Source organism: Hypanus sabinus, chromosome 27, assembly GCF_030144855.1.
Source record: "Hypanus sabinus isolate sHypSab1 chromosome 27, sHypSab1.hap1, whole genome shotgun sequence".
NCBI lineage: Eukaryota > Metazoa > Chordata > Chondrichthyes > Myliobatiformes > Dasyatidae > Hypanus > Hypanus sabinus.
Genome location: NC_082732.1, coordinates 24100616 through 24126984, shown reverse-complemented (window position 1 = coordinate 24126984; position 26369 = coordinate 24100616). Strand labels below are relative to the sequence as shown.

Here is a 26369-nt window from a genome sequence, read left to right as displayed (position 1 = left end):
CCTAAGTTCCACATTAATGCACAGATCTCACCTATTTTAACACTGCAGTGAATGTGTATCAGAGGTCAGCTAAAACACCTATGTAGCTCGTTAGTATGATCAGAACAGATGAACTTAAACCCACACATTTTGACACTGCCTTTTTATAATACCAGCAATCATGCATAAGGTGAATTTCATAATATCCACTTGTTTATGAAACATGTTTTGATCTTAATTGTTCCCCTGTTTCTAAGCAATTTTATGCACCAGTTTCCATAATGGAGATAAGTCTTTTGGTTTGTGAAACAATGAGGAACATCCATGTTCTCGGTCCTTCAAAGCTGAGGATGACTTGCTTTGGCTGCTTTTCCCCTGCAGAATCTGCAAACTATCCCACAGATGGGCAAATGGTGCTTGACAGGGTGGGTGAAGAGGCAGCTTGGGGTGTCCCACCAGATAACAGTGTCTAACCTCCTTCGTACCTGATGTAGAAGCTCTAGGTGCTTTGTGGAAATATATCTGTAACCCCGAAGTCTTTATGAATTTGTAAAATGTAATGTGACAAAATGGAACTGCTTGGCTGGTTTGCTGGTTTGGACGGAGGGTTATAGGAAGATGTGTGTGTTTTATGACAGGGGATGTGTGTGTTTTATGGCAGAGGGAATGTTTTGACAACAGAGAAAACCAGGACACATCCTCTAAGGACAAATTGACTGAATTGAAGAACAAATATCTGGAACTAAAGACGGATGCAGATAATGGAGGAAGTTTATGGATTAGAACAATCTCTGTTCTCTGTAAACGGTATAAAAGTGGTTTGTTTGACCTGTAAGATTCTCCAACAATAGCTTGAGGAGGTAGCTTCCCTCACAAGTGAGTAATAAATGTGCCTATAATTTGATCCACTCTGAATTTGTTGTAGTTCTTTAACTGTCTATTAGAAGACCGAGCTGAACAGTACCTGACAACTTCTTCATGCTATCCTGGACATTCCTTCTTCATTGTGAAGAGTCATGGACTGGGGATTGCCACGAGTCAGAGGGGATTTGTCAAAGAATGATAATAGAATTTTGGTTATTAAGGGAGTCAAGAAATATGGAGGTATTTGCAAAAAAGTGATGCTGCATGGAAAAAAATCAGCCGTGGTAGATACAGAATGGGGGAGACTCGGGGGGGGGGGAATGATTTAACTTACCTTCTTCTGTTTCTAACATTCTTATGACTATGTCCTTGAAGTATTTTATCTCTGGAGATATCTTGCCTTGCATGTAATGTTAATATAGTATCAGACATGCAGATGACTTCCCCACTCCCCCTCAAGCTGGCTCTATAAACTCATCATTTGCACCACCCCTTGCCACTGAATCCACTATCACCTCTCCCTCTCACTTCCATATACAGGTGGCTCCCATGTTACAGAGGTTATGAAGTTCGCCTTCATAGATTTCAGAAATCACTACCCAAACAAAAACTGAGATAAGGAATAAGCTTCACTTCTATAGAATTTATAAGGGGGAGAAAAGTAAATAAATCAACACCATCACATTTCCAGATGAATGTATATATGACACAGCTTCACATTATAGAAAATTGTGTTATGGGTTGTCTTCTAGGGACACAACATCCCCAAAGTATGGGATGTGTTGAAACCTGTCCACTCTTCCTGTTGCACGCTCAGCCCTGATGTAGGGGTCTCAAACTGAAATGCCAACTGGCACTTTGCTTCCACAGATGCTGCTTGACCCACTGATTTCTTCCCACAGGTCAGGCACATGTGTAGGTTTGCAGCTGGGGCCAGGGTCTTGTAAATTTCCCACTCCTCTTAAACTCATTGAATTCATAGGAAAATATACAATACCACTATACAACATGTAGAAACACATGATATAAAAGCGTGTTTGGGAATTAATAGGATTAATATCTGATAATCCAGAAATTCTGCTAACCTAAGGATACCAATTATTGGTGTTTTGCTTATCATGGTTTTCTTCACACTGAGATTTCCTCCATAACAGGGAGAAGGCAGGAGATTGGGGCTGAGAGGGCAAAAGGATCAACCATGATAAATTAATGGGGCAGACTCAATGGGGCCAAATGGTCTAACTTTGGTGTCACGGTAACTCGGGAGATAATAGCAAGTAGAAATAAGACACAGACAGCAATCCAACTTCAAGCAACTGATCCATGAAATCAGACCTTTGGTCACCAACCTTACACACCTATCCCTTCACCAAGAACGTGTAAACAACTTTGTCAAGTGGGAGTATGTTCAAGGCTATGCTCCCTCATCAACTTAAAAGGAGAAAGGTAAACGTTAATAACCTACATTTATTGAGCATCTTTCATCTACTAAAGCAAACCCCTAATTATCAAAAGTCTTCCTAGACATGGAGAATATTTAGGAAGGAATTCAACATGTAATATTGAATAAGAGAGTTTAAGGAGAATTTAAAAGGAAGAAAGAATATTGAAAAGGTGGAAAGATTCATACAGAAAGAGAACTTATGGTCATAGTAAAAGAAGGCACAGCACCAATGACAGAACAATTAAAGCCCGTGGTGCATATAAGATCAGAACTGGTGGGATGATATGATCTAGGAGGATTGCAAGGTGATATTATTACTAGTTGTTGTAGTTCAATGAGAAAGCAATGGACGAATGGGATGGTGTTAGATATGAAGACTGGCATGGTAGCATAATGGTTAGCACAATGTAACCTAGGTTCGATTCCCGCTGCTGCCTATAAGTAGTTTGTACATTCCCACGTGAGTTTCCTCCAGGTGCTCCAGTTTCCACCCACAGTCCAAAGATGTACCAACTGATAGGTTAATTGGTCATTGTGAATTGTCCCGTGATTAGGATTGAGGGGTTGCTGGATGGCACGGATCAAAGGGTCAGAAGGGCTTGGACAGCTCTTGAACTCAGTCCCGCGGTTGATGAAGGCCAACACACCATACACCTTAACAACACTGTCAACATGTGCAGCAGCTTTGAGCGTCCTATGGACACGGACCCCAAGATCTCGCTGATCCTCCACCCTGCCAAGAGTCTTACCATTTAATCCAAAATTCAATTATCTATTTGATAATCAGCCTTCAATCCACACTTCCCCAAATACTGTGAGTTCTTACATGGTGTCATAAATATTGCTGGATTATTCATGCAGAAATTTGCAGATTTGGAGGGAGATAAATTTTCAAGAGTTTCAATCTTAATCCTTGGGTGAGTACCAAATGAGAATTAGATTACATATTAAGGCAATATAAAAGGACAAGTTGAAGCAGGAAGACAATAAAATGTGGAGAAGAATGCAATAAGAATGAAAAAGAGGCAGGATCATATTAGACAATAGACAATAGGTGCAGAAGTAGACCATTCGGCCCTTCGAGTCTGCACTGCCATTCTGAGATCATGGCTGATCATCTACTATCAATACCCGGTTCCTGCCTTGTCCCCATATCCCTTGATTACCCTATCCATAACAGACCTATCTAGCTCCTTCTTGAAAGCATCCAGAGAATTGGCCTCCACTGCCTTCCGAGGCAGTGCATTCCAGACCCCCACAACTCTCTGGGAGAAGAAGTTTTTCCTTAACTCTGTCCTAAATGACCTACCCTTATTCTCAAACCATGCCCTCTGGTACTGGACTCTCCCAGCATCTGAAACATATTTCCTGCCTCTATCTTGTCCAATCCCTTAATAATCTTATATGCTGCAATCAGATCCCCTCTCAATCTCCTTAATTCCAGCGTGTACAAGCACAGTCTCTCTAACGTCTCTGCGTAAGACGGTCCGGACATCCCAGGAATTAACCTTGTGAATCTACGCTGCACTTCCTTTACAGCCAGGATGTCCCTCCTTAACCCTGGAGACCAAAACTGTACACAATATTCCAGGTGTGGTCTCACCAGGGCTCTGTACAAATGCAAGAGGATTTCCTTGCTCTTGTACTCAATTCCCTTTGTAATAAAGGCCAACATTCCATTAGCCTTCTTCACTGCCTGCTGCACTTGCTCATTCACCTTCAGTGACTGATGAACAAGGACTCCTAGATCTCTTTGTATTTCTCCCTTACCTAACTTTACACCGTTCAGATAATAATCTGCCTTCCTGTTCTTACTCCCAAAGTGGATAACCTCACACTTATTCACATTAAACATCATCTGCCCACTCACTCAGCCTATCCAAGTCACCCTGAATTCTCCTAACATCCTCATCACATGTCACTCTGCCACCCAGCTTAGCATCATCAGCAAACTTGCTGATGTTATTCTCAATGCCTTCATCTAAATCATTTATGTAAATCGTAAACAGCTGTGGTCCCAATACCGAGCCCTGTGGCACCCCACTAGTCACCACCTGCCATTCCGAGAAACACCCATTCACCGATACCCTTTGCTTTCTATCTGCCAACCAGTTTTCTATCCATGTCAATATCTTCCCCCCAATGCCATGAGCTCTGATTTTACCCACCAATCTCCTATGTGGGACCTTATCAAATGCCTTCTGAAAATCGAGATACACTACATCCACTGGATTTTCCTTGTCTAACTTCCTGTTTACATCCTCAAAAAACTCCAATAGATTAGTCAAGCATGATTTGCCCTTGGTAAATCCATGCTGGCTCGGCCCAATCCTATCACTGCTATCTAGATATGCCACTATTTCATCTTTAATAATGGACTCTAGCATCTTCCCCACTACTGATGTTAGATTGACAGGACGATAGTTCTCTGTTTTCTCCCTCCCTCCTTTCTTAAAAAGTGGGATAATATTAGCCATTCTCCAATCCTCAGGAACTGATCCTGAATCTAAGGAACATTGGAAAATGATTACCAATGCATCCGCAATCTCCAGGGCCACCTCCTTTAGTACCCTAGACCATCTGGACCTGGGGATTTGTCGGCCTTTAGTCCCATCAGTCTTCTCATCACCGTTTCCTTCCTAATGTCAATCTGTTTCATCTCCTCTGTTACCCTATGTCCTTGGCCCATCCATACATCTGGGAGATTGCTTGTGTCTTCCCTAGTGAAGACAGATCTGAAGTACTTATTAAATTCTTCTGCCATTTCTGTTTCCCATAACAATTTCACCCAATTCATTCTTCAAGGGCCCAACATTGTTATTAACTAACTTCTTTCTCTTCACATAGCTAAAAAAGCTTTTGCTATCCTCCTTTATATTCCTGGCTAGCTTGCGTTTGTACCTCATTTTTTTCTCCCTGTATTGCCTTTTTAGTTAAGTTCCGTTGTTACTTAAAAATTTCCCAATCATCTGTCCTCCCACTCACCTTAGCTCTGTCATATTTCCTTTTTTTAAATGCTATGCACCCGATCTGAGATGTCCCGGACTCCGGCACCAGGGAGGCAACATACCATCCAAGACTCCCGATCTTCCCCACAAAATCTTCTATCCGCCCCCGACTATAGAATCCCCTATCACTATCGCTCTCTTCTCTTCCCTCCTCTCCTTCCTAGCCGAGGGTCCAACCTCAGTGCCAGAGACAGGACCACTGCAACTTGTTCCTGGTAGGTCATTCCCACCAACAGTATCCAAAACGGTATACTTATTGTTGATGGGAACGGCCACAGGAGTGCTCTGCTCTCTCTGTCTGCTCCCCATGCCTCTCTTGACTGTCACCCATTTGCTTGGAATAATTTGAGTGTCAGGGGCAGAAGTGAGTGTAGTTGCTATTACTAAAAAGGTCCTTGGGAGGTTGAAAGATTTGAAGGTAGATAGGTCACCTGGACCAGATGAACTACACCCAGGGTTCCGAAACAGGTAGCTGAAGAGATTGTGGAGGCACGAGTAATGATCTTTCAAGAATCACTAGATTCTAGAATGGTTCCAGAGGATTGGAAAATTGAAAATATACTCTTCACTCTTTAAGGAGGAAGGAAGAAGAAAGGAAATTATAGGCCAGTTAGCCTGACTTCAGTGGTTGGGAAGATATTGGAGTCCATATTAAGGCTGAGGTTTCAGGGTACTTTGAGGTACATGATAAATTAGGCCAAAATCTTGCCTGACAAGTCTTTTGGAGTTCTTTAAGGAAGTAACAGGCAGGACAGACAAAGGAGAGTCAGTGGATGTTGTTTACAGAAGGCCTTTGGCAAGATGCTGCATATGAAGCTGCTTAACAAGATTAAGAGCCCATGGTATTACAAGAAAGATACTATTATGTATAGAAGATTAGCCGACTGGCAGAAGACAAAACATCTTTGAGTCCAGAAACAGAGCGCACAACCTCAGAATAAGGGTACATCTATTTAGAACAGAGAAGAAAATTCTTTAACCAGGTGGTGAATCTGTGGAAGCCAAGTCACTGAGTATATTTAACAGAGAGGTTGATAGGTTCTTTGTTAGTCAGGGCGTCAAAAGGGAGAAGGTAGGAGAATGGGTTTGAGGGACAATAAATCAGCCATGTTGGAATGGCAGAGAAGACTTGATGGGCCGTGGCCTAATTCTGCTATGACTTATTAGTGGAATAGAAATTCAGATGTAGATGTAAAATGGACTGTGATTCAGACAAATTAGTTGCAATGAGATGGCATGGACTATTATGGAGGATAACTAGAATAGAAAGAGGGTCTTGGCCTAAAACTTCAACTCTCTTCCATAGGTGCTGCCTGGATTGCTGAGTTCCTCCAGCATTTTACATGTGTTGCTTTGGATGTCCAGCTTCCGCAGATTTTCTCATATTTGTGATTGAAAGGGTTATGTCGGGATAGAATGAACTATGAATAGGATCAGCATTGACTTGAATGGAATAGATTCTAATTGGACCATGTTGTTACTGGGAGTGTGGGAGCTGAGACAGCTTAGGACAAGTTGGAATTGGAACAGGTTATGACTTGGAGAGTGGCTAAGATTGCTCAGCACCAGAGTGGATAAGGGAAGAGATTGGGGTAGGTCGAGCAGAGATGGAGACTATTATGATTGGGACAGAATAAGCCCGCGATTCGACGGCGGAGGCTGAGCCTGGCCTCGGCAGGACACACTGAGGAATTCGGGCCTCAGGGCTGATGACCCGCCCGCCCTGCTGCCTGCCGACCGGGCTGAGGGCGGGCCTTGCTGCCAGATCGGGGCTCCGCTGCTTCCCTTGTGGGACCCAGCCGCTTCTCTCTCGCTCGCTTAAGGCCGGGGGTAACGGCGAACCGCCAGGGGCTCGGCACTCGACACAAGGCACCCACTTTTCGGCGCCCCTCAATCCGGGAGAACACACGTCCCTAATCTCTTTAAACGGTAATTTGAAAGGAAAGAATGGAAGAGAGAGGGAGGAGCCTGCCGGTCAGAGGTGGCCGAGTGACGGTGACCTCTCACGGGCAACACCTGCACGCAAGCCCGAGGTTTCGGACGTAGCTGTAGGCCTCAGTCGCCGATTGGAAGGAATAAACTCAAAACAGCAATTCCTGCGGCGTCAAAATTTTATCATAATATGGGGTGCTGTCCGGTTTCTCTTTATAACATTGCGTCGGTCATGTGTAAGTTACGCTGACCAACCACCTGCTCCCAATAAATAACATTATTTTCTCCTTTTTTCCAGATATTTAATTCCTACCTCCCCCACTTGGAGGTGAGGGCACAGATTCCGGCGTCCTATTCCGTTCCATGCTTTTTACTTCTCTCAGCTTTGGCCAGTCGCCATGGTGATACTCGGCCCTTTGTCCCTCTAATCCCGGCCCGCCACTCAAGCAGCCGCCGGTTTGGTGACCATGTCTAAAAAGCAAGTGGTTAAAACGAGGACTAATAGGAAACTGGACCTGGAGCGGAAAAGGGACGAGAAGGCGGCGAGGCGAGCCTTGGCGAAGGAGAGGAAGAACAGGAGCCAGGGTGGGACGGAGGATGAGGAGTTTGTCAGCTTTGCCAACCAGCTGTTAGCCATGGGGCTCAAGCTCCGGGAGGTGCCCGGTGACGGGTAAGCAAGGCTGAGGAGTACATTATCTTCGCCCACTATCTCTATGTTATCTTTTGACCTAAAACTAGTGGTTGTTAATGGTACTTCATATCTTTGATTCCGTGTACGTCACACATAACTTTTGACTTTTACTCCAAGTTAAGAGAGGATAAGATTCCAAACCCTTTAGTCAATTGCAAGATTTCTCTAAATTACTAAAGAGGCTAATACTGGCGTTAGTCTGTCCTTTTGAACTGCAATCGGCGACCAAATTGTGCTTTGCCATGAATACCAAAGCGATAACTGCATAGCAATTACACAATTTTGAATTTCACTCCAAATTGCACCTTGCTGGAAAATCTGATTTGTGAACCCAGCTCTGTTTTTTAAATTCAAAGTTTTTAATTGCAAACTTAAGGTTGGTGAGTATATCAAAAGTATTATGCAATAATGGATGCAAACGGCAGAAGCTGAGGCTGGAAACCTCCTGCCTTAGATTTAAAAATAAAGTTGCGAGAATCATTCAGTAGGTTGAACAGCAACTAAATTTCCAGTACTGTATCTTAATTTTATTTCTAATTTCTAGAAGCCACGTTATTTTTATTTTCTATATTTATTTCTCCTTAGTTGTAAGTTTATGCCCTTAAGGAATAGATTATACTTTTTTTCCTGAATTCATTTAAAGTGCCTGGAGCTGTGATAGCTCTTTGTGCTTTACATTTCATGCCACCAATCCAACAAAGGATGCATATATTAATTTCAGGTTTTTTAAAAAAAAAATAGTTTTGCGGCTTGTCTTTTGACATTTGAATTGTGTGTTGCCAGTTAACAGTAGGCTGGCGGTTAGTGCAACTTTATAACAGCTCAGAGCTTCAGAGTTCAATTCTGGTACCTTCTGTAAGGAATTTTTTTACATCCTCCCTGTGGAATGTGTGGGCTTTTCCCATGGTGCTTTGGTTTCCTCCCACAGTCCAAAGACCTTCCAGTTAGTAGGTTAAATGGTCATTGTAAATTGTCCCGTGATTGAGTTAGGGTTAATCGGGGTTGCTGAGCTGGCATAGCTAGAAGGGTTGACTCCACACTGTATCACAAAATAAGTGAATAAAAACCTTTCAATTAAAATGTTAATATGCAAAATTAGCTATTTTATTTGATAATGTTATCCTTGTTTATGATGATCCTGCATATTGCTACTTGGCAGTGATTCTGTGTAGTAACCCAAGTATCGGCAGATGAAAGCGTGATGAAGTTTAATAACATCATTATTCTTAAGTGTAACTATGTATACAGGTGCATTTGTTATCTTGTAATGTGCTATGAAGTAAAAAGGCAAATGGGATTTCATGGAAATTGTGCAAATTGTTAGAGGGTTGGAGTCAGAATGGTGAGCTACAGTGTTCTGTTAGTAATATGATGCAAAGATTATAAACATGCCCAAATGTACTGTAAATGAGGCCACTAGATCTCTGTATCTTCTCTGCAGAACTGAATCATCCTGCCTGAGTAACATTGCCTGATTTATGATGTAACTGCTTCCAGCTCCAGAACGCTACACCATCTTTATGCTCTTCCACTTCTGTGAAAAAGTATCTACTATCCAAATTTTACTTTGTAATACTCTCTTTGCTTATTTATGGTAGCTAAGCCTTCTATCTGGAAACCCCTCTGAGAACAGTCTCTTCATTTCTTTATTGAAATTCACTTCTTTGACCAGACTATTTTACTCCTTTACAGATTCCCGTTAGCTTTCTACATTGAGGATCCTTTACAAATGCCACTTATGATTCCAGCTGACAGATACAGTATACATCAAACAGAAATTATCCTGCCTTTGAACTCCTTGTGTGACAGAATTATATATTAAAAGGGTGTAGCTCTGCTGGCAATTCATCCTAATAATCCTGGTAAAACTTAATGACAATTCTTGGCGCTGTATCACAGTGATGTGTTACCACCTTGAAATATTCTGCAGTTTTTTTGCTATAGTTTTTAAAATGTACTCCACAGAGTTACCTATATATTCTGTTCACACTACCCTGTTGGTGTAATTCTAACCACCTATTCTGATCCAATGTCCTGTCCTTTATTTTTCCTTCATTTTATACAAATTTTCCAAATTGGTCAATGATCAGGAAAATTACTATTGGGCTAGGTTTAATTTTGTAGATTTTTTTAAAAAATTGAAATGCATTTGATATTTTGGAATAAAAGAGAGACCTTTGGGGTCCCAGTAGAATTGATTAAATGTTATCTCAATGTTCCTAGGAACTTAAAACAAAAGAAATATCAGTATGCATGGTAAGAAGTATAATGTATAAATCCAAAGGGTATTTTAAAACCATATTTGGCATCTGGAACACTGTGCTCAGTCTTGGTCCTTGTTTCAAAAACAGGTATCTAGTAAGGGGTGCAAATGTCTGTAAAGATGCTGAGCTTAAGGAAATAATGTACTTGCAAAAGTCGACTCTCTTAGGTCAATTTTTGAATAGTGCCTGATCGCAATGATTAAACCGATTGAAGACTGTGACAGTTTAGATGCCAGCAATCACTTCTGCTCTGTACAGTATTTAAACACAGGATTTAAGAAAAGTATTTGAGAGCAAATTTCTCCACTTCAATAATGTTGAACACAAAAGCAAAATACTGAAAACGGTGAAAAGGTTCAAAGGTTCCTTTTATTATCAGAGTACGTGTGCAGAATACAACTCTGAGATTTGTCTTCCCTAGATAGCTATAAAATACAGAAAGGCCATGAAAGTTGTTGAGGCCCCCCTCCCACATGAAAAACAAATACAGTCGGCCCTCCTTATCCGTGGATTCAACTAACCGCGGATTGGGAAAACCCAGAACTTCTCTCTCCAGCACTCATTGTTTGAGCATGTGCAGAATATTTTTTCTTGTACAAACCGTAATTATTCCCTAAACAATACAGTTTACCAACCATTTGCATAGCATTTATATTGTATTAGGTATTATAAGTAATCTAGAGAGGATTTAAAAGTACAGGCAGTCCCCGGGTTATGAAGGAGTTTCGTTCCTGAGTCCCTCTTTAAAACGGATTTGAAGTCGGAACAAGGTACATCCGGTATTATTTAGCGTCAGTTAGTCAAATGTTTGTCTTAGTGTATAGTATATATTTTACCTTTCTATGCATATAAAACACTTAAGAAATGTATGTATTTCAATAATCAAACCACTGCGTTGCTTAGTAATAATTGTAGCTTTCATCAGGGCAGGGCCTTTCATATGCTCCATTAAAATTGTTCTGATCGTTGACCGACTGTAGCCTAACGCTTTTCCAATGATCAATGGGATTTTACCTCTTTCCGATCACTTTATTACTTCCACCTTATTTTCAATCGCGATCGTGATTATTTTCGTGAACAGAAACACTGCGGATTCAGAGCTGCGCCGGGTCCTAAAGACCACCGCACTGAGACAGGTTAAAAAAGGTCTGGGGTTCCGCTGGGTCCTAAGATCCTCTGCATTGAACCAGGTTAAATAAAGGACTTGCACATCCGTGTTTTCTTGTATCCGCATGGGGGTCCCGGAACCAATCCCCTGCGGATAAGGAGGGCCGACTGTACAACTTATAAAACCCAAACCCCCGCCCCCCCCCCCCAAATCTCTCCCTCACCTAAAAATTAACAGATCACTCTCCCGGACAAGGCAGCTAAAACATCACGTCCCTAAACCTTCCCCCCCCCCCCCAAGCTTCTCCCACGCAAAACAAAACGGAGACAATAACATCAAACACCCAACCCCCTCCCTCACCCAAAAAAGTAACACATCGCCCACCTGCCGATTGGCAACAAGAAAGAAAACACAGAAAACTGAAGGAGGTCAATATAAACTACAGTTCACAGTGATAATCGCTTGTGTTTTGGAATTTCGAAAGCATCCTCCATCGGCACTGAGGAGAGCAACACCTCGAACTCCGTCCTTCCTTGGGGGCCTTAATCTGCCGAGAAGCAGCCTCCCACGGGAAACGACTTCGGGGGCCCGATGCGGAAAATCCAGAAGTACGGTAAATGCTAGAAGTACTCGGTAGGCCAAGCTGCAACTGTAGTGAGAGAAATGTGAAACGATATTGCATTGCAGGAAGACGCTGCAGTTTCTGTTGAGAAATGAGGTAGTGTATGTGGAAATGCAGGAAGGGAATAGAGAAGATGGGTTGGCCGTTTAGCTAACTTACAGCATGCATCTTTTTAACTGGCTGTAGAATGCAACAAGGAAGAGAACCATTTGATGGTGAAGTAGTGTGTCCTTGCCTGCACTATGCTAAACCACTTGAGGAAAAAAAACTTTGATCTGATCTTTTCCTCTTTTTGCCCTACTTATTTAATTTTGTTATATATATTTCACACTTAGTTATAGTTTTTAAATTAGGTATTGTACTGCTGCCTCCAAGCAACAAATTTCACGACATATGCCAGTGATATCAAACCTGATTCTGATTCCGATCTTGAATAGGTTTCCTCTTTGAATGCTGAGTGACTGAATTCCCGGTGAAACACTGAGGACGTTTTGCAGTTGTCCTGTGGAAAAAGATGATGTAATTGTTGATTTATATTTACTTAATCTGGAGCAGCACAAGAGCTTAACTGAAGTTGTCTGTTTCTCTTTGAAAGGAATTGTCTGTTTCGTGCTCTTGGTGATCAGCTGGAAGGTCACTCCCAGAACCACCTCAAGCACCGGAGAGAAACAGTCGACTTCATGATAAAGCACCGGCAAGATTTTGAGCCGTTTGTGGAAGACGATGTTCCTTTTGATCGATATGGTGAGCCCTGTATATGACTTTAACAGTTATTAAACTTGTAAAACACAATGATAATTAAAATTACTTTTAAAAATGTTTATTATTTATTGAGATACAGTGTGGCCAGCCCTTTGAGCCAGCCACCGCCCCCAGCAACCCTCGATTTAACCCTAGCCTAATCACGGGACAATTTACTATGACTAATTAACTTACCAACCGGTACGTCTTTGGACTGCAGCAGGAAATCCACATGGTCACAGGGAGAGTGTACACACTGCTCACAGACAGTAGTGGGAATTGAATCAGGGTCACTGGTACTGTTAAACTGTTGAGCTAACCACTATGCTGCGTACTGCGCCTCTGTTGAAGTAGAATGTGTTCTAACAGTTAATTAACTTGAAAAGTGCACTTCCTTTCTCTCCACTGATGCTGAGAAAGAAATGCTCATTGTCAGCATATTTTTTTCAAATTTATGGCATTGGGAGTACTTTGTTTTTTATATAATAATATGACTATTTAGACAAAGGTTGAGATCAGTTCCTGAACAAATGCACATGTGTGACATGTTGGTTATCAGCATTAATCTGCTTTTCATCATTTAAATTCATTGTTTAGCTAGGGGCTGCTTGGAGGTGTGATTTTCCTCCAGTGTTTTTTCTTCCAGACATAATGCTTAGCATGCCTCCATTTCCCTTGGGACTTCCTTACCTGGAGTACAATTCCATCCCTCTGAGGGGCATTGTTGCAACAGTTGAAATTGCCTCTCTGTTAAACATTAGTGTGTTTTAAACTCTGTCAGATTTTGTTTTCATGGTAGTGCTTTGATATGATCCTGTTCTGTTAATAATGACTTGGGGCTGGAAGAGGGTAATGTAGGGGAGAAGATGGGTGAAGAGTTGATAAATGATTATCTGCTTGCCTGAAATTAGCAAAGGTTACTATTGTCTCTGAAGGATTGTGCAATGAAGCCCCTCAATGAAAGATTTGGCAATAAACTCTGAATTGATACAACACACACAAAATGCTGGAGGAACTCAGCTTGGGAGACTGCTTCGCCAAGCACCTATGCTCCATCCACCAGGTGAAGTGAGATTTCCCAGAGGCCACCCATTTTAATTACACTTCCCAATCCCATTGCAGTATGTCAATCCATGGCCTCCTCTACTGTTGCAATGTGCCCACACTAGGTTGGAGGAACAACACTTTGTATTCCATCTGGGTAGCTTCCAACCTGATGGCGTGAACATTTATTTCTCAAACTCCTGGTAATGCCCCCCCCCCACTCTCCTTCATTGTTCCCCATCCCCTTTTCCCACTCTCACCTTCTTACCTGCCCATTGCCTCCCACTGGTGCTCTTCCCCTTTTCTTTCTTCCATGGCCCTCTCCTATCATACTCCCCGCTTCTCCAGTCCTGCATCTCTTTCATAAATCAACTTCCCAGCTCTTTACTTCATCCCTCTCCCTCCGGGTTTCATCTGTCACCTTGTGTTTTTCTCTCCCCTACCCCCTCCAACTTTTTAAATCTATTCCTCATCTTTTCTCCAGTCGTGCTGAAGGGTCTTGTCCCGAAATGTCGACTGTACTTTTTTCCATAGATGCAGCCTGGCCTGCTGAGTTCCTCCAGCATTTTGTGTGTGTTGTTTAGATTTCCAGCATCTGCAGATCTTCTCCTGTTGTGTCTGAGTTGGTACAATACTTTTTAGTGTTTTGCTGGAATGTTCTCATCAATGAAAAGCGAAGCTGGAACTCTAACTTCTTGGGTGGCACTCCACTCGAGCTGGGTGCTGTTCAATATTTATACATGAACTCCTATAACATGATCTTTTAATGATCTTTTGCCATTGTGTGTAAAATGGTTATTACAATTCCCATGTTAAAACTCATAAGTACATTTCAAAAGTACTTTAGCTAGTGAAGTGCTTTCTCATACCCTGTGAGTGCAAGAGGTATTGTATGAATGCAAGCCTTTTAATTGTGCTTCCCCACACAGTCTACAAATACTTATCTGACCTCAGGACCTGGGTGGGAAGCCAGACTTTTGGATCAAATGAATTACAGAAACGTGTAATTCTCAAAACTCGTGTAATTACTTGCATGAATTTATTAAGCCCAAGGTTACAGTTTAACTTCTCTGGGGACAGTTAATCAGCACTTTGTTTGACTGAGACTAATGGTGTGCAAGGTTGCTGTTGTACAAGTATAGGAGCCAAATACAAGAAATGTGTACACACACTATTTTAAAAAAAAAACAAAATTTACTCTGTTTACACACTTTGGTCACATTTATTGTAAAAACATTTACTGAATGTTTACAGAATCACTCTTATCTATGTGTTACTGACTGCTTTCAAAATATGATGGGCTACCTCAAATAACTGCTGTTGTTACTCCTGTACATACTGGCAATACTCTGATAATAATGTTGGACAAAAAAAATTCCAGGATCTTAACTTGATAATAAAGAGCATAATTTGACCTTGGCCAGCTGGTGTGCAATTAAAATGAAAACTTGATAATGGTATTCACATGATCTTGCTCTTAGATAACAGCACAGTGACTCTGGGCTTTATTTGACAATCTAAGGTCCTGTGCTGATGTTTATAGGTGTAGCCTGCTCTCCTTACTGTTCTCCAAAGGAAACTTGTTGCTACATGACTAAAAGCTCAAATATAATGTACTTCCTGAAAGTACAGGCATTTTTGAGAGCATTTCACGCAGCAGACTCACTGGCCATGGATCGATTTGCCTCTGGATTGTAACGGGTATAGTAGGCAGACAGTTAAACTCCAAAATCTTGACAATTAATCATCTTTCACCCATGATGTAGCAGCTTAAATGTACACATTGGCTTTACCAACAAACACACAAAGGTATGTGGATAAAATAATGAAACAAATCACAAAAAATTAGAGTCGCTCTCTCTCTCGCTCTCTCTCGAAGGAGACGGGTGGGGGGGCGGGGTGTATTACTGGAAGTTCGAGAAATCAATGTTCATGCCATCTGGTCGGAGGCTACCCAGATGGAATATAAGGTGACAGGATATAAACTTCACCATTCCCCATTCCCATTTTCCCCTCTCTCCTTTCCTGCTCATCTCCTCCCTCTGGTGCTCCTCACCACCCCCCCCCCACTTTTCTTCCATGGCCTTCTGTCCTCTCCTATTGGATTCCCCCTTCTCCAGCCCTGTATCTCTTTCACCGATCAACTTCCCAACTCTTTACTTCACCCCTCCCTTCCGAGTTTCACCTTGTGTTTCATCCTCCCCTCCCCCCCACCCTCTAACTCTGACTCCTTATCTTTTTTGTCTCCGATCCTGATGAAGGGTTTTAGCCCAAAACATTGACTGTACTCTTTTTATTCCATAAATGCTGCCTGGTCTACTGAGTTCTTCCAGCTTTTTGTGTGTGTTACTTGGATTTCCAGCATCTGCAGATTTTCTCTTGTTTGTGACAAGAAAACTAGAGATGACCAGGAAAATGCAGGTTTGGAAATACAAATAGTTTAAACGTGTTGAAATGCTTAATTTCTTGTGTTGAAGGGCAAAAACTATTGTCAGTTACTAATGATTGATATGAATGGGTAAGCTAACCTGATGTAATAGAGACAAATTCATTTCTAGCAAACTGTAAATATAGAGTCCAAATTTTTATCTCTGGTAATATTTCCCATAATTCCATCCGTTTAGTAATCATTCATACTTAGCATATATAATTGTATATAACATGTTCTTGTATTTAATTTTCAGTTACAAATCTGGAAAAGCCAGGCACGTTTGTTGGCAATGATGTGATAGTAGCCTTTGCAAGGAACAATCAAGTGAATATCGTGATCCACCAGCTTAACGCCCCACTTTGGCAGGTAAATTTATTGTTAAGTTCATATTATGGGATACTATGACAATATACAGCAAGTGTGTAGAGGGTGCTATATTGAAAAATGCCTATAGAACGATACTGCAAATCATTAGTGACTTTGTGAATGACTTCTGCAGAGCTCTACCATATTACGTATTGTACTTGGCTGCTTCCCTCTGCGGTGTTCTGCAGTACACATCAAACTTGCATTGTAGTGATGTTATTTTGATACACTGACTCTGCATGAAGTGTCATGTCCTTCCTCTCCATTCTGGATATTGGTCTTGTTTGTGGGAACTGGTGTCCGGCAATTAATGAACAGTAGCGTTGACAGAGCCTGGAATTCAGAGCCAACTCTTGTCTACCTCTGACTTAATGCTAAAAGACTGCCCAATACCACCTCATCAGGCAACCTGCTGAAGGGTCAAAACGTCGATTGTACTTTCTTTTTTTTTCCATAGTTGCTGCCTGGCCTACTGAGTTCCTCCAGCATTTTGTGTGTGTTGCTTGGATTTCCAGCACCTGCAAATTTTCTCTTGCTGCCTGCCCATTACCTGTTATTAGTATAGTTAACCTTCTCTAAGCTGCTTCTGATGCATTAATGTCACTCCTTAAGTAACAAGACCACTGTGTAGGGTATTCCAGATAGGTCTCACCTATGTTCTTTATAACAGAAGCTTGATGTATTTTTTTTGTACTCAGTTTTCTAGTTACTAGTGGGCTGTACCTTTATAAAGCAAACTAGAATGGGGCATGGCACAATATGTGTTACTCTGCTGTTTTTGCTCTCTTTAAAGCACTTGTACGATGTGCATTCATAAAGAGTGTATTTGATCTGTGAGTTACAGACGATTGACTATAAGATCTTATGATACTCAAACAGAATCTAGCCATTTGGTTCATTGAGTCTGCTCCACCGTTCAATCATGCCTAACTTTTACCCCCGACCCCATTCTCCCACCTTCTCCACAATACGCTTTACTAAGCAAAAAAGATGGAGAAATGCTACTGCTTAATTCTTCAACTGACAAGAGTATTTCATAGCAGATTTTCATCTTAATGGTGCATTTTAATAGACATACATTTAAAATAACACTTGTAATAATGGTAATGAATACTGATGGTGAGCCACTGGAATGATTTCAATCCAGTGGTCTAAATACTGCAGAATTTGGAGATGTCTATTATATAGATGCCCATAGAGCTCTCAATATAATTTAAATCTAGTCATTATATTATGTAAACACCATGTGAAAGTCTGTCTGAAACTCATTTTCAGTCTATCAGCCAATCAATGTAGAGAGCAATTTTATCTGTGTAATGAAATGTGCTAAGGATACACAGGTTTCCTTTTTTATTAGAATACACGGTACAATGAAAACCTTGCCTCCATAAATTATATTACTTTGTTTCTGCATAAGATAATAAAATAGGCTGTTTATGTGTAATGTACAACAACAAGTGAATCTGTAATGTTAATCAATTACTTTAATACTGCAGGTTTTTGGAACCAGGAAGAGTAATGCTGCCGAGTTGCATATTGCCTACAGATATGGAGAGCACTATGACAGTGTGCGTAAGGTCAATGATAATTCAGAAGCTCCTGCAAACTTGAGAACTGAGGTTGGTGAATGCATTTGACTGTGGTCCTGGCCCTCGCACACGTGGAGGTCCAGCAGCTCTTTAGTGGTAAATGTGTAACCTTGACCAATGATTAAAGTTTTTAGAGCCTATGACCAATTTTCCACTTCTTGAGAAGCAAGAAGTCAGGAAAAAAACATCCAAGTAACTAAAATCAGAGATGATTAGAAAAAAATTGGATTTGGGTGGATATTTTGGTATTGCTTGTAAACAAAATTGCAAGCTCCTATTAACATGAAGGTTCTAATTTCTTTCGGTGCTGGCTGTGGAATGAATTGAGTCAAAATTAACTATCTGGAGTGGCAGGAATGAAATAATTTAACTTTAGTGGATAATGGCATGTGTGATAGTAGTAAAAGACAACTTCATTGCCAGAGGCCTTCTGATGAGAATGCAATATTCTTTTATTGTAAGATGGTATCAACAGCACCAGATCCACAAATATTCCTGTTTTAAAATTTGTGACTCGCACAGATGCTCATGAAAGATGATTCAAAGAAGAAAGATCGAAACAAAATGTGTGACTATCAAGTGGAAGATATACGGGATTTTGAAAACGGAGGAACAGAAATAGATATGGATGATGCAGTTCAAAAAGTGCGCAATGCAACAGGATGCATGGTGAGTAATCGGAAACAATTAGCCGGGCTGCCTACAGAAGATCTTGGTTAAGCTTGCAGAAAAGCAGATGAAATAGCTACTGGGATGATGTCCCCATTTAATTAATCCATTTAATTAAAATCTGATTTTATGTCTTTTCATTTGATATTATGAAGCTCTTGCCTACTCCAGTTTCTATTTCTGTATGCAGCTTTTTTTCTGGGAGTTGCAGTCTTTTTTTAGTTTTGTTTTATTTATTGGCTCAGTTCAGTATAGTGCAGACCTGCAGTGGTCAAGTTCACATGATCTGGTGTGGGACTCAGTCACACTAGCTTATAGTTTATTGGCTTAACAAGTCAGAGAGTGGTTGGCGTACTGTTTGAAAGCAAGGGACAAAATTGGTTCTCTGGAATATCAGAATGGTCATCTATGTATGGAGCCCAAAGAGATGATGGAGCTCTTAAATCTGGCGGGCAAGAGGGAGGCTTCAGGGCTGCGATGTTTTTATTATTTATTCTTTGCAGAGTCTGTGAAGAATACAAATTTTAGGTTGTATACATTCTCTGATATTAAATGAACCTTAAGTGGAATTATTACATCTCTATTTACTCGGGAGAAGGACACAGAATCTATAGAAATAAGACCTAGCAGCAGTGAGGTAATGGATTATGGATTAGAGGAGGAGGTTTTGCTATCTTGAGGGAAAATTAGGGTGGATAAATCCTCAAGGCCTCAATGTTCCCTCAGACCCTGTTGGAGGCCAGTGCAGACATTGCTGGGGCCCTAGCAGAGATATTTAAAATGTACTTGGCCACAGGGGAGGTGCTGGAGGATTGCTAATGTTGTTCAGTTGCTTAGAAATGCTCTAAGAATAAGTCACAAGTTACAGGCCAGTGAGTCTGACATCAGTAATGGGTAAGTTATTGGAAGGTATTCTAAGGGACCAGATATGAGTATTCTGATAGATAGGGACTGATTAGCATGACTTTGTGCATGGTCTAACCAATCTTGTAGAGTTTTTTCAAGGAAGTTACCAGGAAAGCTGATGAAGGCAAGGCAGTGGATGTTGTTTACATAGACTTTAGCAAGTAATTTGTAAAGGTCCTGCATGGGAGGTTGGTCAAGAAGGTTCAGTTGCTTAGCATTCAGGATGAGGTCATAAGCTGGATTAGACATTGTCTTTGTGGGAGAAGCCAGAGATTGGTAGTAGATGGTTGCCTCTCTGACTGGAGGCCTGTTGCAAGTGGTGTGCTGCTGGATCAGTGCTGGGACTGTTGTTCATCTGTATCAACAAACTGGATGATAATGTAGTAAACTGGATTAGCAAATATGCAGAGGACATCAAGATTGGGGGTGTACTGTTCAGTGAGGAAGACTATCAAAGCTTGCAACGGGATCTGTACCAGCAAGGAAAATGGGCTGAAAAATGGCAGATGGGATTTGATGCAGACAAGTGTGTGACATTGCACTTTGGGAGGACAAACCAGGGTAGGACTTAAACTCTTGAGTGGTAAGGCACTGAGAAGTGCAGTAGAACAGGAGAATCTGAAAATACAGAACCATAATTCCTTGAAAGTGGCATTGGAAGTAGATAGGGTTGTTACAAAAGCTTTTGGCACATTGGCCTTCATAAATCAAGGTATTGTGTACAGGAGTTTGGTGGTTATGTTGATGTTGTATAAGATATTAGTGAGGCCTAACAAGAGAAAATCTGCAGATGCTGGAAATCCAAGCAACACAAAATGCTGGAGGAACTCAGCAGGCCAAGCAGCATCTATGGGAAAGAGTACAGTCGACACTTTGGACCGAAACCCTTTGATAGGACTGGAGAAAAAAAGATCAGTAGATTTAAAAGGGGTAGGGAGAGGGAAACACAAGGAGATGGCTGAAACCGGAAAGTGGAGAGATGAAGTAAAGAGCTGGGAAGTTGATTAGTGAAAGAGGTACAGGGCTGGAGAAGGGGGAATCTAATAGGAGAGGACAGAAGGCCATGGAAGAAGGAAAAGGGGGGAGGAGCACCAGAGAGAGGTGATGGCCAGGCAAAGAGATCAGGTGAGAGAGGGAAAAGGGAACGGTGAAGGAGAGTGGGGGAGGCATAATCAGAAGTTCAAGAAATAGATGTTTATGTCATCAGGTTTGAGGCTACACAGATAGAATACAAGGTGTTGTTATTCCAACCTGAGTGCGGCCTCATCTTGACAGTAGAGGAGGCTATGGACAGACATATCAAACAAGTAGCATTTTTTCTGCTTACAAGGGGAAATGCCAGGAGTGAGATCAGTGGGGAGGAATGAATAGACAAGGGAGTCACATAGGGAGCGATCCCTGCAAAAAGCAGAAGGTGGGGGGTGAAGGGAAAGATGTGCTTGGTGGTGGGATCCTGTTGGAGATGGCGGATGTTCCGGAGAGTTTATGTGCTGGAGGTGGAAACCATCAAAGCTGCCCTCAAGCGGATCTCTTCCATTTCACGCACATCTGCTCTTACCCCATCTTCCCTCCGCCCTACTGGGGATAAGGTTCCTCTTGTTCTCACCTACCACCCCCACCAGCCTCCGCATCCAGCACATGGTTCTTGAAATTCCTTCAGAGACATTGCTATATGGTTTTATCTTTCCAGTGATTTCAGATAGGGAGGGAAGCTGTTTCACACTCTGGTGAAAGGTGTTGGGTGTAAGAAATTTCCTTGCCTTTGACCTGCTTCCACAATGGTGAGGCCTCCAACTATCCTGCCATTGTGTGTTCTGTGAGCATTACCATATGAGGCTGTAGGACAAGTCCCCAAATTAGATTCAGATCTATTTATCACTTGTTCATCAAAATATACAGTGAAATGTGTCATTGTCATTAACAGCCAACGTACACAAGGATGTACTGCAAGCGTAACCACATGTTCAGTGCCAAAATAGCATGACCACTCTGCAGAGCAGAACAACTTAGAACATAACAAAATAGAACATTCTGACAGGATCAGTGTAACAAGCCCTGTTCCTCTTTCCCTTTCACTCATCTGCCCACGCATGTACACAGTCCTCTAGAATGGGCTGTCTTCAGCCTCCACAAATTCATGGACTTGCACACACTGGGTCCCAACTTCACCAGCGGACTCATTGAGATTTGTAGGTTCGTGCTCCGGCTTCCGGGTCTCAGCCCAGACCTCTGATCGGCCTCCAGTATCGACCAGGATCCGCAGGTAATGACATGGATGGGGGCCCAAACTCCAAGCCTTGAACTCACTGTGGTGAACTATGTGCCTGTCTGGACACGCCCCCTGCTGACTGCTCCTGTGGCTCCTCCCACAGACCCCTGTATAAAGGCGATCTGAGGCCTGATGCTCGGCCTCAGTCTCCAGGACATAGTATGATGGACACTCACTCCTGGTTCCTTCTTCCAGTCAATAAAAGCCGATATCTCGCCTTACGTCTCAGTGTGAGTTATTGATGGTGCATCACTCACCAGTGACGCAACCTCAAAAACTAGGCCTCAAAACTCCAGTCTGCCACTGGCCTTCAAATACAGAGCCTCGGACTCTGGCTTGTCCTCCAATTATCCCACATCCCTGTCCCCAAACCCTAACCTGACCCCTAATTCCCATCTGTTGACAAGACCATCCTTGTGAAACTTTTATTTAAAAAAAACCTAAAAACTAGCTAAATTTGAGCTGCATCCTTGATGGAGAAAGAAGCTCCATACCATCTTCAAACTCAAATCATGGAACCAGGGTTAACAAAGAGGATGCACTGAGCTCTGTGCGTTTTTTGTCTTGTTGAAATACATTGTGTTTTGTCATGATTGCGCTCCGTACCCCTCCCTTGGCATCTGGCAATCACAGTGACATTTTATATTTTGTACTTCACTGAGGTAGCAGATTTTTTTAATATGACATATGTTTCTGTTTCATATAAAAGTTTCATGGTAATAATTATTGATTCTGACTTAATGTAATTTAAATTCCTCAGCTGCCACAATGGGGTTCGAAGTGCCTCTGGATAACTGGTCGGTCTGGTAACATAAAACAGACATGGTTGTCACGAATCCAAACAGACCTTGTGTCAAAAAAATTGGTGTTCATTTGTTAGCCAGGTAGAAAAACTGAGGAAAGAGAACTTTTTGTGTAATTGTTGTTATTTGTCTTCAGGACACAGATTTGATTGTTCAAAATCTAGAGCTTGAAAGCCACAACATTGAGTCTGCAATAGTTGCCGTCTTGCAGATGGATGAACTAAAGAACAAAAGTGAGTTCTATGTGCAAATATTGAAATGCATTTTCTATATAATATGTTGCAAGTTTATTTCAGCATGAGCATTTGAACAATACCCTTTAATGCTCTAAATTAAAGGTTCACAGGGCTCACTTTTGACTCGCCACTTTTAGCAGATTGTCTGTATTTCACAAGGATTGTTTTGCAGCCTCCATGAATCTTTCTGAAATGTAAATTGTATGAATGTTTCACTTTGCAAGTTACTAGATCAATAATGTTTCCTAAATTGGTCTTCAAAGATCAGCTTAACTGTTAGAATGCAAGAATGCCATTTTAACATAAAATGTTGCAGTAAGTCTGGTTAAGTGCCTTCACTTGTATGTCTAGTGTACACTATATACTACCCAGTAGAGCAACTTGAAGCTTGGTTGAAAATTTCTGAAGTAATTTGCAATGCCTTTTCATGCCTCTTTCCACATAGATTAAGATTTAATGATTTCATTGCTGCAGAATCACTGGAGTTGAATGTAGTTATGTTTTGTTGGATTAGATAGCATTGACGAGTCTAACGTGTCTTCTCTCTGGATGGAGAATGGAAGTGGCAATAGGATTTTTGGAAATCAAGGTATAAACCCTGAAGAAATTGAAAATAATAGGACACTGAACAAAAAGGAAGAGAATAAGAGGACCAAAAATAAGGTGTGTTAAATATCTTTTGTGTGACTGGACTCTTGAAAAAAGCAGTTTATACAGTAATGTGTGATGATGTAAATGTTATACCAAAGACTATAAAGTCAATGGTACTAAGTGATATGAAATGCAGGAATATTATAATGGAAAAGTGGATTCCCCAACAGCTACAGATGGACAAATTTGGCCAGCAGTCTTTTAGACTTGTTACATTTTGGCTAGCAAATGATAGGCAAATTATCACCAGCTTCTAGAGGAGTCGTATGCCAATCAGCATTACTTTAAAGTTACACTTGTCATCAGCAAATGTACACTAATTTGGTGGAAATGGAAAGATCTTTGTATCGTACATTTCCATCAGTATTTTCTTCCAAGGATTTACTGAGATACAGTTTTGCAAGTGGGGTGTGCATTTTTCTCACCCTAGGTATTTTATTGAAAAGGTAAAATTCATGGGTTACTTTTGGCAGTTATTTTGGGTGACAATTGATCAGCCTACTCGGTCTCCTTACCTTGTCTCTGATTATTTATATTTTCGTTAGCTATTGGCCTGTGGCAGCTACTGAAGGAATTAAGGCCTTTTGTAGTCCATTAACATGGATATCTGTTGATTTGAGTTTCAATCTAGTGACTTGAGCACCAATATTCAAGTGTGCACTGCAGTGCAATATTGAGGGCCTGCTACAGTGCTGAGAGTGGAATTTGGCTGTATCCCTAAACTAAGCCCATGCTAGTACACTTGGCTGATTGTAAGTATCCTGTTGTTGTTCTGAAGAACAGTGGAGTTATCCCCAGTGTTGTTACCAATATTCATCCCTCATCAGCGTTATTTAAACATTTATATAGTCTTTATCACCCTGCTGCTTGAACTGTCAAAATTAGACGCTGAATTTGCTAACATTACAACTGATTTCACTTCAAAAGTACCGAACACAAAGTACTAGGGGCTGGCCGAAGGTCATGAAATGTGATTTATAAATATAAGGAAATCCCCATCTTGGGTAATATCTGAGAACTTCCTTGTTTCAGCTACCTGCTGGATAAAGTCTAAACTATCATGAAACTGAAAAATGGAACTTTATTTTGTCAAATAGCAAATAGTGTGTCAAATGGCAAAACTAAAAGTTCATATAATACGCAGCTTTTTGAAATGCTTATTACAGAAAACAGTTAAATATTGCAATCCATTATAGCTATTTAAATTAGTTGTGCTAATCAAAGTTTTTTTTTTCCTGCCTTCGTCCTCCTGAATTTTTAAAACTAGATTACAAGTAAGCAACGAAAAGAACAATTGAGGAGAGAAAAGAAGAAACGCCAGGAAGAAAGACATCGACAAAAATTTCTAGACAGCAGGAGCAATAATGTGGAAGACCTCGCGACTGATGGGAACTTGCAGCCACCAGTTACGTTAGTCAAAACATTTGCTACGTTAAATATTTGACATTAGGTCCTTTTACAACTAAAGGTTGCCTAGCATAGTAAGTCTCATAAATGGGGAGGATAATTTGGTGGAAGGAGGAGGGAGTTTGTATTTCTGATGCTGCTTTAGATTAACAATGTTTGACTTCATAAGCTTTTTTTGAAGAACTTTGTTTTTCTTTGTAAATGTGTGTAAACAAACTGGAAGAAAATCTAAAAAGCGAACACAATGAATTACACTTTATAAATGCAATAAAGTTTTAAGAATTGTAACAACTAAGAATCAAAATAGTAAATTGAAATAGTTGGATAAATTTTAGTAAGAAATGGATTTGAAGGCGAGTGTGCCTTTAACTCTTAAACGTATGGTTTAGAGAGCTGACTATCAGATTTTAAGTATCATGCCCTCTTTACGCCTTCATTAATGTTCAGTAATCGAGATGGAAATTGAGGCCTTTTTTTACAATTATTTGCAGATCTCCCAAAAGAGACTTTTATAGAGTGGGTTTGCACAGGAGTATTTCTGAATGGAGCGTAGAATAGCTGTCACTTGCTGACATCAGTAAGGAAGGTTTATAAGAAAAGTTATAAAGAAAACCTTTTTCAGGACTGAAACGTTTTTTAGTTTAGAGTTTAAGATGAAGAATGCTGCTGACCACCAAATACAAAGGATGCTTTCCCCAAGGACTGTTCCAGGTATGTGAATAGGCTTGGCAACTGTCGAAACCAAATGAGGTTCATAGAAGAACTGAAATTTCTGATGCTGGTTAGTAATTTATTCATTAGAGTCTTTTTGTTTTAACACTCCTAGGGGTGGTTTAAGTTAAAGAAACTTGTTCTGTTGAATTTCTACATGCTGAGATGTTTTTATGGCAATAAGGATTCTGGAACGTCATTGAGAAAAGTGTTTGAAACAGTAACTCTCATGAATGGCCATATTAAAGAGCTGGCTGTTGTATAAATTTGGATTTTTTTAACTTTCTATTTCTGTTTGTATATACAATGTTAATAAATCAACTCATTGAGAAACTAATTTTGTTATTAAGAAAACTTTTTTCCACTATTACATTGATTTGCGGTTACCTCTTCTCAAATCACCTATCATCTCCCTCTGCCCCTCCTCTCCTTTCTCCCTTGGTCCATTTTCCTCTCCTGTTGGATTCCTTTTACACCTATCTCCTCTCCAGCTTCTTACTTCACCCCTCCCGCACCCACCTGGTTCCACCTATCACCTAACTTGTCCTTTCCCTCCCCCATTTCTTATTCTGGCATCTTCCTTCTTCCTTTCCAGTCCTGACAAAGGGCCTTAGCCTTAAGTATCAACTGCTTA

General features: G+C 41.0%; 1 protein-coding gene across 2 annotated transcripts; it reads left to right on the top strand.

The window, feature by feature from the left end:
• Positions 1–6768: 6768 nt before the first annotated feature.
• otud3 (OTU deubiquitinase 3) lies at positions 6769–26068 on the top strand. Of its 2 annotated transcripts, none has more exons than XM_059951988.1 (9): positions 6769–6887; positions 7526–7897; positions 12508–12656; positions 16382–16494; positions 17991–18113; positions 18606–18752; positions 22867–22963; positions 23481–23629; positions 24885–26068. In XM_059951988.1, the coding sequence occupies exons 2-9, from the start codon at positions 7695–7697 to the stop codon at positions 25059–25061; spliced, it is 1158 nt and encodes a 385-aa protein (XP_059807971.1). In that variant the 5' UTR covers positions 6769–6887; positions 7526–7694; the 3' UTR covers positions 25062–26068. The 2 variants fall into 2 exon arrangements, with proteins under 2 accessions (XP_059807971.1, XP_059807970.1); XM_059951987.1 differs by lacking the exon at positions 6769–6887 and adding an exon at positions 6896–7224.
• Positions 26069–26369: the final 301 nt, after the last annotated feature.